Source organism: Aythya ferina, assembly GCF_964211825.1.
Source record: "Aythya ferina genome assembly, chromosome: 13".
In the NCBI taxonomy this organism is placed as follows: Eukaryota; Metazoa; Chordata; class Aves; order Anseriformes; family Anatidae; genus Aythya; species Aythya ferina.
The window spans coordinates 8,312,202-8,330,474 of NC_140311.1; the positions used below are offsets into that span (position 1 = coordinate 8,312,202).

General features: G+C 47.7%; 1 protein-coding gene and 1 long non-coding RNA gene across 9 annotated transcripts in view; one reads left to right on the top strand and one right to left on the bottom strand.

The window, feature by feature from the left end:
- MBNL3 (muscleblind like splicing regulator 3) overlaps window positions 1–18,273 on the top strand; it is a 107,399-nt gene that overhangs the window by 19,756 nt on the left and 69,370 nt on the right. For 4 of the 8 annotated variants that reach the window (XM_084534431.1, XM_084534433.1, XM_084534434.1 and 1 more), the window contains exon 2: window positions 14,132–15,107. The exons of 2 other annotated variants lie outside the window; for them this stretch is intronic. In XM_084534431.1, the coding sequence (XP_084390557.1) occupies window positions 14,934–15,107 (174 nt within the window). In that variant the 5' untranslated portion in view covers window positions 14,132–14,933. Of the gene's footprint in view, window positions 1–13,987; window positions 14,050–14,131; window positions 15,108–18,273 lie in introns of those variants that run through there. 2 more of the 8 variants (XM_084534432.1, XM_084534435.1) reach the window with 1 other exon arrangement.
- On the bottom strand, window positions 12,723–13,824 carry LOC311444230. The gene is made up of 2 exons (XR_014697761.1): window positions 13,577–13,824; window positions 12,723–13,013 (listed from the first exon to the last, which is right to left on the bottom strand). It is a non-coding gene; the product is annotated as an uncharacterized lncRNA (long non-coding RNA).

Below are 18,273 nucleotides of genomic sequence, written 5' to 3' on the forward strand. Positions count from 1 at the left end.
GATGAATGAACTTGCTCATTAGCCCTGGGCATTTATTTCCTAACCTTGTCCTGTACCTGTGATGTGATTATCTGTGAAGACGTAGCTGTAAGGCTCTCCAAAGCCTTGAAAGACGCATGTTTCAAGAGTAGGTTCTCACTTTGTTTTATAATCCTGGTGGCAGCCTGTGCTGTGTAGTTCTTGAGGTTTAAATGCTGATTAGGTTAATGGATTGTAATGTAACCCCACCCAGCCGGTCATCAGTCCCTTGGAAATGCCTTGTGATTGGGATCATTATTGCTTAATTGCAAGCCCTGCCTTACCCGTGGACTTGGGAAGGCTGGAGCTTACCCTGCTCCTTGAAGAGTGGAGGGTGAAGAGTGGGCAGGGAGGTGTCTGCAGGGCAACGCTCTCCTGGTGCCTTTGTGTAAAGGTCCCTAAAATTTCCACTGGCATAACTGGGCAGAGGCAGATCTTTGGAAAAAGTGCCCTTGTGCTGTAGCCCACAGAAGAGCTTCTATATTAACAAATCCTGAAGGAGGGTTAGTTATATTGTAGCCCTTGTTTTCAAGGTCACTCTTAATATTTTTTTTTTTAATTGCAAGTTTGCTCCCAGATCTGACATTGCAAATGAGACTTGCTGCAGTGAGCGTCCCCAAATGGTTGGAAATTATGACATTTCATCTCGAGATTGCTCTGTGTCACCCTGACGCTCCTCTTTATTTAAGAGAAAAACAGGCTTTACAGACTGCCATACATAAACTTTAACTTGGAGTCCCTAAAAAGAGATCTCTCTGAGAAGAGACTGGTGCTCAGCCTGCAGCATATCATAAAAGTGCAGGGGGCAGGGAGATCAAAGCGTGACTGTGGGCGAAGGCTCCAGAGGAGCTTCATCATCCTCCTTCACAGAGGAGCTGTTGAGATCCTTGCTGAGAGAGGCCAGCGATGCACAAAGCTTGCACAAGTGATGGGGAGACTGGACAAGCACTCAGTGGGGAGCTGGTTGGGGAATACTGAGCAGGCCAACCACGGCAGGCTCAGGAAATCCTCCGAGTTAAAAATAGTGGGTGGCTGGGTGAGTGTCACGCTGGGAGATTGCATGTGGCTGCCTCATAACTTTTGGGTGGCTGCTGGGCTCCAGGGGGAAGGAGGGCCAGTCCTCCACCCCTATCTGCCCCCTTCCTCAGGGGTGCTCTGAGCTGCACTGTCCCGTGCTGGCACTGCTGCAGTGAGGATTGGAGTTTGGGGGCAAAGGTTCTGGTACAAGGAAAAGAGCAACCTGCTCTGGGAGGCTGGCGAGGTGCTGTGCTCCTTGTTGGGGCAGGAAGGTGTGAAGCTGGGGTGTTTTTCTGTCAGTGTGACCTGTTGCTGTGCCCTGTGCTGTACATACAACGCTGCTGCTCCTATACCTGTCCTGCCCTCAACCTCACCTTTGTAATCTGTAATGCTGGAGAGGCTCCCCAGATTCAGCTGAGCACAGTGTGCTGCTCAGGGGGATGTTCCCTCTCTGCCTGCACCTGCTTGCAGACAGGAGCAGAAGAGACTTGCAGACAACGTACTGCTCAGAAGCATCGTGTTGGAGGACTTGTGTGCTGGGAGGCAAGTGCAGCCTCCCGTGACTGCCCATCAAAGAGCAGTGTCTTGCTTTTCCCGGGTTGTTTCTGTGATTCTGGTTCCAGTCTGCCGGGTTCTTCCACCTACATCTTTCTTCAGTATGAGTAGGAGACCAGCAGCTCTAGGCAGCACAGGAGGGCTGAGGGGGTGCTTTGCCCTTCATCCTGCACGCTTTGCCACCCTTTATTCCTTCCCTGGAGAGAATGACAAGGAGCAGAGCACAGATGCCGGCCTCTGGTTGCTTGGAGTCTGTTCCTGAAAGCCCCGATTCTCCCCAAACCATACCCCTACTAGACAACCCCCTGGGCTAGCCCTGGCTGTGCTTACTTGAAGGTGAGGACCCTCAGAGTGCTGCTGCGCTTGGGCTCTGGTGATCCTGGCAGGGCAGCAGCAATTCGTGTGCTGTGCCTGTGTCAAGCCCCAGTCCTGTTTTTCCTGACCTGAACGCATGGAACAGCTTGTTCTCTATTGTCTGTTAACCCTTACAAAGGCGCTTAATCTTGTTCTCCTTTGTTCTGCATTGGTTGTGCTCGGCAGGGTCAGGTCCCTGCTTTTGGTTTAGGGGCAGAGCCTCGCTGAATAACTCCGTGCTCCGTGGGGCAGAGCCTGTGACGGAGTTAATTGCTGAGTGATGACGGCCCTCCCCTGCTGAAGATCTGCTCCCATGAGCTATTTAAGCCTCTGTTTCTTGTATCTCCATGCCAATCAGATTAGCCAGTGCCAGGAAACAGACCGTGGCCTGCTTGCTCTTGAATGCACCCTTTTTCCTCCTTACCTGTTTATCCCAGTCAAGCCACTTCCCGCTCCACCTTGGTTCTTTTATTGAGTTTTGTTTCTTCCTTTTCATTTTCGGTCTCATTCTGGCTGTCTCTCCCTGAGGCTGTCTCACTGCATTTTGACACCCAGCCTTAACGCTTAACAATAGACCAAATTCCGTTCCCTGCCATGGTGCAGGATGCTCTGTTTGCAGCGTGTTGGTGAGCTGTGTCCCCCTGCTCTGCCATGTCGTGCTTTCCTTGCTTTTCTCCTCAATGCTCGTCCTGCTGTAACCTGGATTCCCCTTAACGTGCAGAAGTAGAGATCTCAGGTTCACTGGAGCTACTGAAGGTACTCATCTTTGCAGCAAAGCAAAAGGAAACGAGTCCAGGAGGGGAGAGCGTTCTCTTCTCATGTGGCTAAGAGCTGCTCAGCTGCAATCGATCCCTGTGGCTGTTCCTACCCAAGCATCTGGGCATCACACTGCTCTTCTCCACGTTGGACTCTCCTGCTCTCTTGCTGCAGATTTCAGGAAGAGCTTTGCTGTTGCAAAAACAAACAAACTCAACACCCCCCCAGTCTCACAGGACCAAGCGTTCCAGCCTGGCCATGTGCGCTAAAGCAGGCCCATCCCCTGTCTCTTGCAAAGCCCCACCTTTATCCTTATTCTAAAAATAAAATGCAAGGACATTCCTTCCTAGTTACTCTGTTCTGTTGTTGTGACCTCATTAGACTTTCCCAATAGAAAATTTCATTGAACTCCTCCATTAGTGGTGAAAACAAACAAGACCATTAGACTTCCTCTGGAAAAAATGCATCTATATCACAGGGAATTGCAGGGAGCCAAATTTCCACAGCTGAGTTTGTGCTGTATGCATATGTTCCCTTGTATGCCTTTTGTAAACAAAGTTATCTTCACACTTAGAAGAATTTAAAACAATTTTTATCCTTTAGATCTGATTTGCCTCCCCAATTTGAAATAAAAAGCTTCTGTAATGTTAAAAGGAGCAAAGTGGCTGCTACCTGGGGTTGCAAGAAAAGAGGCTTTTGTTTCTCCAGACCCCCAAGCTAAATATGTTTTTGAGGCTTATGTGTGTGCATGTACGTAGGAATGATAGCCAGGTGATGGATTGCTAAGCCACATCATAAATTCAGTTTGTCGGACACCTTTGATTACCTCCTCTGCACTCTGCCCGTAATCATTCTCCTTCAAACATCCTTCTAATGTTCTTAACAGCAGCCAATTAAAACAAAGACTCCTCTTGCCATCTATCCCCTCTTCCCTCTGCCATCACCCAAGCTCCTTCTCTTAGGGGAAGGAAATAAAAGCACTGATGGAGGTTCTGAGTGTGTGCTCAGGGTCTGGGGGAAAATATCCCCATTTAGTTTTCATCTGCTGCTTTTAAAGTCAGCTGGCAGGCACCAAACAAAGCAGGGGTGGGTGCCTGTGTGTCTACCTTGCTGCTGACCCAAAGTAGCTGGGGGCTGCAGGGTGCTGGCAGGAAGGACAGGGCAGGTAGAAGGCACCACTCATCTGGACATGGACCCTGGCTAGCTGGAGCCCACCTTCTGGTTCTGATTCAGTGGTTTCATATTAAGTCAGATGTTTTCTGGAAGAAAAGAATGCCACAGGTGTTACGTGGGAACTTGGAAGTAATTCAGGTCACCAAGACTTCCATGGGGGAGAAGTTGGAGGCCATCACGGTGTGGATACAGGAAGGTGAGATAATTGAAGATCTGAGGACTTCAGCTGAAGTCCGTGACTCAGGCATCTTAGAGACAACGGAGGATGTTCAGTCACTGGAAAGTTGATTCATCTACCTGGCAGTGAGATGAAGAGCAATGAATAATAGATTTTGGGGTGTGTGGAAGGCAAGAGAGGCCAACACACTAATTCTAAACAGCTTGGAAAGTGCCTCAAGGGTGACTTTGGCTTCTCCTTGCCTTTTTTCAGGGCTTAGCTCTGTTGGCTCCTCTCTGTGCAGCTCCCCAGCCATTCCCTGTCCCACGAGAACACCAGGCGGGCAGCCCCTGGGCCCAAGCCAAGCAGGTGGCACTGGATGCCAGAAGTACACTTCCAAAACTGGCACCTAAACCTTCCACATGCCTCTCTGCTTGGCTCTTCCCCCACGTGTACTGCAGCAGTGCTTCCCTGCCATGCCAGCAGGGTGTTTATTGCTGTGCAAGCAAGACTGGAGCTGTTGGACATGCCTTTCATCCTGTTGCAGCCTGCTGGATTAATGGGGCAGGTGTGTGTGCATGCTTCCCCTCCTCCCTTTCTATATCCTGTTTCACGCTGTAATGGCCATGGGGTCCGAGCGATCCCTTCATCTAGTGCTTATACAGCCTTTACCATAGGCATTTCTTAATGCCCAGTTGCTGTTCCTGGGTTTCACGGGCCAAACGTCGTGGAGGGGATAAGGAAGTAACAGCCTCCATTTGCAGAGAGGTTGAGCAACTTGTCCCGTGTCACTTCTGGCACCCATGGCTGAGGTGGGGTTTGAGGCTCTGTCTCCAGAGTCTGGCACTTGCAGGCTAGAGCACCTATCCTGTGGCAACAGCAGGTGTGAAAATAATGCCTCTGGGGCTTGGGATGAGGCTGCTCTGGATTTTCACTAGCACATGGAAGTGCAAAGTAAGCTCTGAGCTGTTTGCTTTTCCTGGTTTCCTATCAGTTGTGTCTTTTTTTTTTTTTTTAATCCTGAAAGAAATTATCCTAATTATCTTGGATGCTCTCGTTACCTCTCTTTCCATTTCCTTCTGTCATTGCTTATTTGATTTGCTACCTGAAGATGCTGCTACAGGTTTGAGCTGAGGAATAATTCAAGGCTTTCCTTTTCCTGAGTCCTGAATTGTTTCATAAATGGTTCTTCGGTACCTTTGTATGCTTTGTGCCCTTCTGTGTAGCTCAGAAGTGACAGGTACGTTCGTTATTGCGCATGACTCCTCATTTTATAACACATCATGTAATTCAGATGGACTTGAATGCAGTAGCATAAAGACTTTGGAGGCCTGCCCTGTGCGAAGGGGAAAATTACTGTCTGGCCCAGAGCAATGGCTTTGTGATGACTGCATTGTGTTCTGGTGCTCTGTGTTTGTACCAAACTGGTTCACTGCCAGGTTACTTATGGCTTATCCAAGCGCTCAGTACAAAGAATGTTAAAAGAAAAACTATTTTTGTTTTCCGCGAATTCCTCCAGCTGCGAGAATTCAAACCGCTGCCCGAGTGGCTGTATCCTCCCTCTGCAGACCTGTTTTCACCAGGTAGGGCAGAACTAATGTGTTACTGTGTGAACCGACGGGGGTGTGTGCGTGTAAGAGCACATTTACTTTGAGGAGATGTGGCGTGAGACCTGAAAGGGAAATGCCTCCCTGTTACTCCCCTGGAGGTGATGGCTTGCTTCTTGGAGAAAATCCATCTCCTGGAGCACCAGGCTTTGCATAATTGGCAAGTCCAGAGTGGGCTGGTCATAGCTATAACTGTGCTGACCCTGCAGCATTTTTCCTCAGCTCTTTCTTGTGAGGAGGCCTCATCTCACTCCTGCAGGACCCTCGGTGTTGCAGGTGTGCAAGTTGTTGTTCCCCGTGGCCGTCTTCTGAGGCTGGGGAGGAGATTTGGTGGCTGTGCTGGGGAGCATGGTGCTGGTGCTCAGCAGGCCATCCCCTAGATTAGAGGGGAGCAGTGAGGATGTTTGAGGTGCAAGGACGTGCACGTGGGCAGAGGCACCCATGGAGCACCAGACCTGCTGAGCCTGCCCCGTGCAGTAAGGCTGCTACCTTCCTGAAGCTCAAGGCCTTCTGTGCAGCGCTGTGAATGACCGAACAGGCCTCAGATTTCAGTACTTCTGCTGTTTGGTGGCATATATCGTCTGTCTCAAGGGCTACGGCCACGCTCGAAGCTTAGGAAAGGCTCATAGGTCACTGTTGTGCCAGCAGAATCCCACAAAGGGCAATTCAGTGAAGGGTTTCCTATTCCTTCCCCTCAGCCATGTCCCTGTCGGCCTGCCCAAACACGCGCGGACACTTAGCTGATTGGCAAGGACCTTGGGGGTTTCTTGAGCACTGAGCAGGATAATCAGATAGATTGTGGGATACATCTGCTTGATCCTATTTCTTATGATTACGTGGTGGGGAACAAGCCTTAATGAGCCTTGGCCTTTCCTGTCTCCTCTGTAAATCTGTTTGACTCAATTGAGCTCTCTTTGTGTGAGACATCTCTCTTTGTGCTTGGAGATGGAAGCATCTACCTCTGAAGCTGGCTGTGCTTTGAGCTGGGGTGTGGATTAGCTGACCTCCAGAGATCCCTGCCAACTTTTTTTTTTTCCCTCTCTTTTTTTGTGTTTGCAGATAGTGTAATTGTGGTCCTAACCCCTTCCTAGCAGTGCTGGCAGCGAAGGGGATTTTAGCACCAGTTCACAGCAGCATCACAGCTGTTTCTGTGCAACAGAGGAAATGCTGCTTTTGGGTTAACCACCTTGCTCTAACATACTCCCTGGTCCCGGGAAGCTGCCTCCCATGTGCTGGAACAATGCTTGAGCAATGCTCCTGCTTCACTGCATGCTCAGCAGAGCATCCCTCGGGAACACCCATACCTCACCTCGGGGTGCAGGCGGTCTCCATCACTCATAGCAGAGAGCACCACAGTCCTGTCCTCCAACTGGTCCCAAATAAGCTGATAGTAGGAAATCAAAAGCCCGAAAGAACAGAGATGACTGTGGCGGTGGGGTTGTTAATTCTAACAATAAATCTGTTCAGCAAAGCAGGGAGAAGTTTCCTTTGAACCACTGTACCACACACTGCCCTGAAACACCCTATGGAAAGGCATTTGTTCTGCTAGGCACACGTGCGGGTCCAGTATAGTAGCTTTTCTCACTTTGTTCAGAGGTAAACAAATAAAATGGATCCTTAAACCATAATACGTTTGTAATACCTTTTTGTCTTAGAATTTCCCAGCAGATAGTGGCAAGTAGCTGTAAGCCTTTTGCCCGTGGAAGCATTTAGGAGAAGAGCTAGTCCTGCAGGTGCAAAGGGGAGAGGTGTTCTTTGAACTTGAACTGGACAGGAGGTGGTGGAGGTTGGTGATGAAGAAAAACAGAGTATGAGGATTTCAGGTGGCTGAGGGAGTAGGAGCTCCACAGGGAAGAATGATAGATTTCAGAAACAATTTTTTCCCAAATGTTTCATTAGATCTGGCAATTATTTTTCCTGTGATTGTTTGCTGCAGGTTTTAAATGTGAAGAATTGCATGTGTGTAATGGAGGATAAAGTTCCCAAAGTTTATTTATATTTTTTCTCTGCACTGAAGCACTTCCCTCCCTCACAGTGCTTTATTTTATCTCGTGGGATTTTTTTTTCCTTCTCCCAGTAAGAGAAGTGCCTAGGTCATGCCAGAGCCATTATAAGCAGCGTGTAGCATCCAGAGGCGAGTGATGGATGATCCATTTTCCGGAGGACACCAGCACAAAGCACTGTTGTCCCTGCAGAGCATCACGTCTGTCTTCTGGGGTGCCATAAATCCTTTAGCAAGGTGCTTCTTGGCAAGCTTTCCAAGACATGGGATGCAATATGTGCAACTGCAGCTGCTGAGGAGCGGAACGATTTTCCTCATGCTGCTCTTTCCACAGAGGTCATGACTTGGGAACCCACACTTTGTAAAGTTACTCCAAGCCATAGACATGAGTGAGTGTGGGGCAACAGGGCTGAGTCGTTAGTGGCTCTTTGAGTGTGGTATTTACATGCCCAAGCATCCGGCTTTTGTGCACAGCCACTTCTGTCCTTGGTTTGTATCCTGTCGGTGAGGCTTTTGTGTTGCAGCAGCGTTGGGGGTGTTTTATTTGAGTGTGTGGTTTCTGGGTTTGTCTGTCCTTTTCTGAACAGACAGCAATGAGGGCTGAAGCTGACTCTTGGGCACACAGTGTGATCCTTGGTGATTCATGGCCCCCTACATCTGCAATTAGGCCTTGAACAGAAACTTTCCATGCGTGGCCACAGTAGAGAATCTGCTCTTTCTGTTTAACTCGTAGAAGGAAAAATGTCTTTTTTTGTCTTTTTTACTAGCTATGAAGGTCTACCTTAAATTAAGTAAACTGTTCCCTGAGGGAGAAAGTGTCCAGGTACAGACTGTTCACAAAGGAAATATTCAAAGTGTCTACTGAGCTCCTAAAGTGTTTGCTTTAAAGTATAAGAGCCAGAGTGATAAATAGAGTATTTTCTTATTTGAAAGTAAAAAAAATACCTCTTGCAGGTGGCAGCAAATACACGGACTTTCTTCAGGCTGTATCCTGCAGCCCGTTAGGTGCAGAGGCAAGGAGCAGAGCTGTCGGGAAGCCGGCCGCTTGCACAGATCCCTCTGTTCCTAGCACATGGAGTGTGCGGGCCTGGGGGTGGCACCCGGCCCACTGCCTACACGCTGCTGGCACTGGCACAGGAATTTGAGTCTACAGCAACTTGAATGCTGCTGATTTTTATGTGATTTAGGGTAAGAGCCCTGCTAATCTGGACTTCAGTAGTGGAGGATCCGTGATCCTTGATCTTACGGGGGTTATTTCTGTGGTACAACCTTGCCAGTTCCACTTGTGAACCACTCCCAAGAGAAGCAGAGCTGCTCTGTGATCTAGTCATGACAGTGCCTCACTTGCCATGGGCTCTTGTGATGCTCAAACTGAATTTCTCTGATGTCAGAGAACTGAACTAATGCCATCGTATTCCTGGCTTGGTAGGTCCTGAATGAAGATACGTGATTTTTTGTTTTTCCCCTCACTGACTGTGAAAGCTCCCTACAAATGTGGTTTACCTTTTGTCACGCATGACTGCCAGTAAATGTACCAGTGCAGCACTCCCCAGCAAAATCTTGTCTTTGGCTGTGCCTTCTTGGTTCCTCTGAAGATCAAGATGCAGCTTCCCATGTCCTTCTTTATTACTGCTGGGAAAGTGGAGGAGAAAGAAAGAACTGGGGAAGATGCTCAGGCTTGGTTTTCTGTGGGTATGCAAAAAATGCTGGTGGATGGTAGCAGTGTTCTGAAGGCCTTTGTTTCTCTTTCAGAACAAAATAGTTCAATGTGCTATTTTTATTGTTCCTGTTTCTCTTTGCCATGCAGTATTTCCAGGAACACAGCGTTTATTTGGAAGATATTTTTTGTCACTGAAATTGTGTCACTTCAGTCTGTGAAGGAGGGGTTTCACCATCCCGGCTTATCCAAGGAGGGAGGAGTGGGTGCACTAAGCTTTTCTGCACCCATCAGAGCGCAGTGAAACACCGAGGTTACAGAACCATCTATAGGTGCAAGGAATGAAGAGTGATGCTGTCATTTGTGCTGTCAGATGAATTTCGTTCTTTGAGGAAAAAGCCATAGGAAAAAAAAAAAAAGTTTTGCTGGCTGAAGAGCAGAGTTTATTGCTGCAGTGAAACAAGGTATTTACCCATCCAGGCTGGCTTGTCACTGAAAGCTCAGACCAACGACTTGCAAAACTGCATGAAGTGTGCTGCTGTCTGGCAGTACAGAGCCGAGCTCAGACTCATGGGAATGTGTCCTTCATTCCTCCGGGAAGTGCTGGAGGCTCATGTTGAGGAAAGGAGCATGGAGAGTGCTGGCTGCAGCAAAGAAAGAGCATCGCTGGAGCTTGGCTTTGAGAAAGCTCCAGTGCCCCCTCACTGTCTGCCCTGGCTCCCTTCAGCTGAAGGGAGATAGCTGCCGTTCTCCCTCACTAGGACTGTCAGCTTGGATGAAAGCACTTCTGCTTCTCAGCTGAGCAGTCATGACCTGGAAATTGTTGAGGAACCATTAACATGCAACCCCACCTTGCTGCTTTTACTGAGTCATTTTTGTATTTCTGAAGGAGAAAAACAAACAAAACAAACAAAACAAACAAACAAAAAAAAAACAAACACACAGAAAAAAGGGGGGGGGACATGACTGACCCAGCTCCTTAAATAGCATCATTTATACATGGAAGCTGCTTGAATCCCCCCTGTCACATAAATTACCATCTCTGAACTTGGCTGTCAGGAAGCATGCTCATGAGCTGACATCCATGGGGGGTGGCAGTGGAAGGGGATCGGTTTCATGGAAAGCAGGAGGAATTCAACGGTTCAGTGAATACACTTGTCCTTACGTTACCTCAAGCAGCGAGGGCATCTCGGTCCTGCCACAGGCAAGCTCTGCCGTGACCTTCGCTCATGACACTGCCCTTGTCCTGGTCCCTTCGGTAGCTGCAGGACTGGGTCTGATGCCTGGAGCAAGCCCCTGTCCTGCTTCATTTCAGGCAATTAGCGCCTGGCCCAGCAAGAGGCCCTGGAGCAGGGGCTTTAGGGTTATTGTTTCCTTAAAGGGATAAAAAAAACACTGGACTTTCTCTCTTTTGCTGCTTTTTTTTTTTTTTTTTTTTTTTTTTTTTTCAGTTTTGCTGCTGCTGCAGTTGCAACTAGATCAGTCCATCTGGTAGTGAAGGAGCTGAGCCCTGCCAGACAAATCTGGCTTGCTGAGCAGCAGCGCTGGGAAGGGTTCAAAAGGCAGCACCTACCCTTTGTTGTATTTCCTGCAAGCTAACGAAACCAGTGTTTTGTGGAGCTACTTTGTAACCTTGTTATGTTGGTTTTGGCATGGATGCTTTTATTCCTCCTGTTTGAAGTAAGTGGGAGAACAAAGTGACTAAAATGCCAATTCCAAAAACAGGGTAATGCGGAGTTGTAGAGATGTATCGTGGTGAGAATGGTTGCAATTGTTTGCTGCCAGGAGTTGAAACGCAGAGAAGTGAAACTTTAGAGCATCAGGGGTGGGTTTCTGTCAGATGTTTTTATCTTCTGGCAGTCTGCACGGAGTCTCACTGCGGTGTTACGAAGCCTCTGTGTGATGTCAGCCTAGAAAGCACACGTTTTAGGCTTTCCCCGTGGCCACATGGAGAGGGAATTTGCAATAATCCAAACATTGACAGAACTGTATTTGTTGACTTGCAGAAAATCCTAGCTCGTACTCCTCTGGGCTGCAGTCACATAAGCCTGAACACGATGACTTCTGTCTGCGCTTGCTCCTCTCCCGGCCTCAATAAACCTGGGGACCAGATTCATTTATTTAGGCCCCAATTCAGCAAAGCACTTAAGTACAGGCTTCAGCTCTCTCCTTTCCCGTCAGCCTGTCGGTGTGCTCGGAGTGAAGCGTGTGCGCTCTCCTGAGCCCATAACAAGCGAGCGAGCTGGGGCAGCGTGCGCCTCGCCTGTGCTTTGCCCTTTGTCAAGCAGGCAGCAAAACTGATGCCCTGGTATTAACATAATTTATTTAACTCCCCCAGTACAGGAGCCTTTGTGCTAGGGTCTGGGATGGTAGCCTGCCCGCCTGCAGAGAGGTGGGTGGTTCCTGTGGCACCGAGTATTCATTGTGTCCTGCTCTGGCCTGTTGAGCACACCACTGTGCTCTTCTGCAGGGCGTGGGGCAGGGGTCCCCTTTCTGTTTCTATCAGTAGAACATCAACAAATGTTTCTTCATAGTTTTTTTTTTTTTCATAATGGTTTTAAGAGAAAACATCAGTCGTGTCACGTGTATCTGAGTGTTTTGGTCTCTGTAGCTCAGCGTTTCCTGGGATTCACGTGACTTACCTTCCATTAACGTGCTTCTCTTCGTCGGGAGGATTCTCAGAACAGCTTACTGCATGCGAGTGCCTGTGAAGCCCGTGGGTGCACACGTGTGTTCCTGAGCTACATGGGCAGGCGACAGCAAGATGAACGTTTCCTTTGTTGTGGTCTTAGGGATTTCTCAAGGTGAAAGGGCTGGGAAGTGGCAGTTGCTCTGCTGCCTGTACACCTGGCTGTAGCTGTGTGAAGTTCAGACCCTCACTTCTCCAGGAGTGTGAAGGTGCAGAATAGGCAGCTCATCCACAAGATTTCAGTCTGCTCAGAACAGCTCCTGAGAGCATTCCTTCTAATCCCCACCCATATTTGACCTGTTCTAGCTCGTTTTGAAGAGCTGCACCCAGCCTGTCCCTAGCTCTCTGCAGAAAGGTTTCTGCGCAGCTTTTCCTGCATACTGAGCTCATTTGAACTGGGAGCCCAGAAATCAGCAAGTGGGATTCATGTATAGATTTGCCCCACTCGCAAAATCATAATTGATTGAGAGCATCTCTGTTTCTTACGAAACCCAGAAGACATGAGCGTGGCTAGATATGTTTTTTTTTTTTTTTTTCTTTTGCTTTGAAGTTTAAAACATGCCTAGCAAATCTGATCTTTGCAGTCTGTTCCCCACCTGATGTGCAAAAATGCAGAGGTCTTTCCAGAAGCATGGGTTCGCTGAATCTTTGTGCTGAAGGTGCCATCCTGAACGCAGAAATCTGGGCAGTTTCTGTTATGAACTTGGCTTCAATTAGCCTAGAAAATACTTGTAATATAGGTTTAGCAAATGTTGTTTTTAATGTGAAATAATTCAATCCATGAATCAAACAGCCTCCCTGCCCCACCCCCTGCAGCTGATGACAGCATCTTCCCACACTCCTTCCTTGGTAGCATTGTTTGACTGTTCCAGCTCCAGTAGGTTTCAGTTACCAATCAGCGTAATTGCAATAACACACCAATAATAAGAGGAATTTAAGCTTCCTTTTCTTGTAGTTGAAGGCTCTTGTGCAGAAGTTTGAAGTCTTAATAGCAGTCACACGAGCAACATGCTGCACCCATTAAGTGTCTGCAAGAGGGAACGGCAGCACGTTAGAATGATAAAGGGCTGGATTTGGGGGACTCAGAAACAGCCCAGTCCTATCAGATGGCGTCGGTACATGAAATATGAGAATGGAAAACTCTAAGGATGGCTTAACATTTTAATGGATGGCAAGGACACCCTGAACAGAGATGTTCTGGGAATTGCTTGCAAGTTGCTGGGACTGGAGTAATTAGAGTTGTCTTTAGTCTCACAGAAAAGCATGGCTGTGAGCAACGAGTTAATATTTTCCCCTTGCATGTGGCTCAGGTTTCCCTGTCAGGTTTGCTATGTGTTTTTGCAGGTTCCAAATTTGTGAATCGGTAGTTTCTGCTCAGGTGACATCCCAGACCGCTGCTGCAGCCAGCAACGGGTTAAGCACAACACCTTAGAGCAGTTGGAGGGCTGAGCTGTGGCAGCTCCTTCTGCTTTGTATACAAGAGAGCCACCGGCTGCTCTTCCTGCCAGCACGCTTCCTACAGAAGGGGGAAGGAGGGGGGAAGATTAATGGAAAAAATACACATATCAAGAAAGACCCAACAGCGAAATACCCCTCCTTTGTCTGGAAGGGCTGCCCGCTGGTGCCGCTCCCGGCCGGCTGCCTGCTGGCGGAGGCTCGCAGGCAGTTGTGGGGTCGCAGCCACGGGTGTCGGGGTGTGGGGTGCCCAGTGGGGTCTCTGGGTGGGTGTGTGGGTGTGCGGGTGGTGGCACAGCGGGGCTGGCAGCAGCCGGCGGTGCCCAATGCCCGACGCCGAGCTGCGTCCCCGGTAGTGCCGGAGGCCGGCGGCGTCAGAGCGAGGCATTTTCTGTGCAGTGGGCACAAAAATGAACGTCTGCCAGAAGAGATCGATGTGAAACATTCTCTTTTATTGGGTGGCTGCCCAGCCCTTCTGCTGCAACAGTAAATCCAATTGGTTGCTTCCTCCTACCATGCGCAGCTTCATGTGGGAAATGCCCTTTTTATCTACAATGGCTGACTGCACTGTGCCGCACTGTCAGTGTCTGGGGAGCCCCTCTCCAGCGAGTACGGCTGCTGCTCACAGCTCGAGTTCGGAAAGGGGGCGATTGTCTTGTTGTAGCTGATTCTATTTCTCTTTTTCCTGCAGGTTGCTGAAAAGTGCCTTTCCTGAAGCCACCGCTGCTTGGATTTCTGTCTAGGGCTGCCTCTCTCTTCCCCCTTTGCCCCCCTTTCTTTTTAATTTGGCGTTGCTTGCAGTTCATACCCTGACGGCAACTCATCCATCCTCTTCCTTTTTTTTTTTTTTTTTTTTTTTTGCTCCCCATTTACACACAGTTTGCTCAGCCATTTTTCTTCCCCGAGTATGTAGCAAATATTTTAAAAAAGGAAAAAAAAAAATCTAACATCCTTCTGCTTGTTTTGATGCTCGTGAACCGTAATTTTTAGAAGCAAGAAAAAGAAGGAAAAAAAAAAGTTTTCCCCCTAAGGACCGAGACCATTCCACAAACTGAAGTGCTGCCAGCAGCATATGCTTTTTGCAAGAATAATTGAAACCATTAACTGGAGAGCACAGAATTCTTTTGAAAGTCTGCCAGTTATTTTCAAGTAACTTAGGCAGTGGCACAAAATATAACACTTATATTTTAACTTCTACAATTGCACTTTTAGGAGCTGGCCTCTAATTTGATTTTCAGTTATTCTGATAAGATTTCTATTTTATGATTGGCTTTATGTTTAATTCTTGTTTAAACAAACACGATTTGACTTAAATGAAAACCTAAGTGCTGATGAATAGGAGTTCTACCAAAGCAACAAGTTAGTTATTTCTTCACATTTAACTTGAATTCACTTTTTTACCCTTTTTTTAAAAAAAAAGAAAAAAAAGATCAGCAGTAAATATTGCCCTAAAGAAGGGTGTGATTGCTTGCATTTTAATTTTTGTTTTTAATATGGCTGTAAACGTTTCCCTGGTTCGTGATACAAAATGGCTGACATTAGAAGTGTGTCGAGAGTTTCAGAGAGGTACTTGTTCTCGGTCTGATGCAGAGTGCAAGTTCGCCCACCCGTCACGGAGTTGCCATGTGGAAAATGGTCGAGTTATTGCCTGCTTTGACTCCCTAAAGGTGAGGACTGTCTAACACATGCATTACCTAAGCTCACTTGCTTTCCTTCTCTTCTGAATCACTCGGCGTGCTGGGGTATGAGATATACAGAACAACTGGTTTTTGTTCCGTTTCTGCGGAGAGGTTGCTGTTGGTGTGGGATGTAACTCCCAAAATCTAGGTTAGGCAGGAGTCTGCTTTTCCTTTGTTCAGTCTCATTCAAAAATTGAAAGTTTCAGACAGCTTTTTGTTTAGAAATCATAGTGATAGTAGAAATAAGTGATGGGGGGGAGACTCTGCAGCAGTTCTGTTTTGATTGAGTCTGACATCAGGTGCAATTGCATGAAGTGTCAGAGATCACAGGGGGAGAGAGAAAGAAAAAGAGGATTTTATCCAGAGCATTTTCTGATTTCTACCTCAGGTCTGATACAGCTCTCACTAAAATGGAGAATTCATGTGGGCAGCAAATGCAACTGAAATGAGAAAAGTAGAGAACTGAAACCCAGTGCTTTAATTTGTGTCCAGAGCACATTGGCTATGTATTCAGTGCAGGGATCTGAAATGTGCTTTTAATGAGCAGAAATAAAAGCAGCATTTTAAGATAATGAATCAGCTTTATGTGTATTTCCTGGAGACGGAGTTGCAGTTGCACTCTACCACTGTCCTGTAGATGAGGAACAGGCAAAATATTTGGAGAGTGGTGTTCACAGGGAAAAAATGGTTGTTGGGAAAATGCATTCTGCAAGGGATATAAAAACACAATTGTTCCGCTAGTATTGTCTAAGTTAGAGCTGAACCTTTTTGCTAGTGATCATCTTTGTAAAGTCAATTTTGCAGGGAGTAAATGGTTCTTGGTTGCTTGTTGCTGTCAGAGTTCCAGGGGTAACTTTCAAAACTTCTGAAATACTCAGATTCTGAGTTAGGGTGGGTTGACAGGGGACGTGAGCATCTCTGGGTCACTTCACTGGAGGTCTCTGGAAAGGAACTTTTTTTTTTCCCTCTCTCCTGAAAGTGGGGCCCCTCAAAGGTGTTTTAACTAGGATGATAAAAACCTTGAGATGTCATGGATAAGTGATTGCTTTCGAGAACTCTTGACATTGTGTTTAATGTTTTGATTTGAGTAATTAACCTGTTTGAATATCTAAAAGGAATCTGGTAAATTTTATAAGCTGAAAAGTTTTCACTTGAACTTCAACTGTTGCTTGAAAAGCTTTGGGTTTATTTTTATGAGCACAATGACTAACAGAACTGGTGGAATTATGTATGTGCAGGTTCAGACCAGGACTGGATCTGGTCTAACATGGGCTTACCCATTTTATTACTGTTTGTGGCTTCTTCATATTTTCACTTCTGTTCCCTTTTACCAAGAAGTTCAAGCTTCCTATTTGCATTTGGTTTTGCTCTTTTTAATCTGAGCGTATACAATGACTTAGTTGTACAGTGACTTTCAAATGTTCATTTACATTGCTGGCCTGCTGACAGTAAGAGACAGAAATATTCTTTATCAGAGGGGGGGGAAGTAATGTTCTTTATGCCCTTGAAACTTCTTGAATTGTAGCCAGTGGCAGTGCAGATATTTTGAATGAAGAGATTAATATGTTTACGTTTTATAGCATTCATTTGTGAACTGAAAGGAGTGCTGTAATGCCATGTAAGATTACCATGTCTTTTGCAGCACCTGCCCAATGCTTGCAGCTTTCTGAGGGGGGCATCCACTGCGCAGCCACCCCTCTTGGCACTGAGCTACTCTGACAGCAGTGCCCAGTGCGTGACGATTCCCCGCGTGCCCTGGTTGCAGCACAGTGTTTGTAACGTGCCCAGGCTCTCTGTGCTGGGCCTTCCTCTTCCTCTGCACAGCTCAGGCCGTGGGATGTGCAGGACACATGTATTCACAGCACAGGTTCAAATCCCTGCTGCTGGCAAGAGCATGCACTTCTCCCGCATCAGCACTGAGGAATGTGATGGGGAACACCATGTTGAAAAAGGGGAAAAAGAAAAAAGAAAAAAAAAAAAAGTATTGGCTCTATTGGTATGGTCTTGGTATGTCTCTACAGCTCAGCTTGTTTCCTCTGTAACTGGCTGTTAATAATGTTCTCATTGCAGTTTTCTCCTGACACAGTAGCAGATGCCCAATATGTGCTAGTTATGTGGCCTGAATTTTCATGGGAACAGGTTTTCCAGATTTTTCAGGCTTCCGATAGCCCTGCGGAGGGCCAGCAGCTCTGCCTCCCAGGAATTACAGCTGGCGGAGAGCAGACTGTTCAGCACGTGGCCAGGGGTTGGGGGGGGCTAGTTCTGCACCCCTCTCCTCACCCAAGGAGTGAGCCACAGCCCTTCCTTCCCCAGCCCCACAGCTCCTCTGTGTAACCCCGTGGGTCCAGGTGCCCTTGTTGGGCAGAGCCTGGTTCTGCCATCCCCTGAAGGGTGCAGCTCCCAACCCTGCTTTCCCAGCCGTCGTGGCAGGCTAACAAGGGTGGGTAGGTGGATGTGTGAGCGCACACCGCACATTTCCCAGCGGAGATAACCGCCCTGGTGACTAACCACCCGAACAATAGCCTTTCTGTTCTTGGGCCTTGCGAGCCCAGCTCCAGCCCTGTTTGCAATGGTATCGAGGGGCTTGTGGTCATAACAGTGGCCTCCCTTACCGGTGGCAAGGGCAGCGTTACGCACGCATCCAGAGCTGTAACCACCTCTGCTGTCTGGGTGCATAACTATTCTCTGTCAGTGGCTGCGATGTGTGGAAGTTCATCTTTGTCTTTCACCATGCTGCTGCTTGCTGGGGAGGAGGTTTTCAGTCCTCCAGCCCACCCTAGGCTTGGCCCAGCGTTGTACTGAGGTCCCCCTGTTAATGCTGTTGCATTCTCAGACCTGTTACAGGGAGGTTTTCCCTGCCCGTCCTGTGCACATCTTTGTGTGCTCAATTGCTCTTCCCCTCTGACAGCTGTTAAACACCAACCCTCTCCTCTCCGGCGGAGGGCTTTATGACTGCTTAGTGCTCTTTTCATCTTTTCACGCCCTGCATTAGCCGAACATCTGTGTTGCTTTATTGGAGACAGGATATAAGATGCTTGCTGCTAATAAGTTTTCCCGTTGTCTTGCAGTCGCCCAGGGCTTTGTTCAGAGGTTGCTTATCTGCATCCATTGTGTAGTGCCGTTGCTTGTTTTTTCTCACAGACCTCTTAAGCCT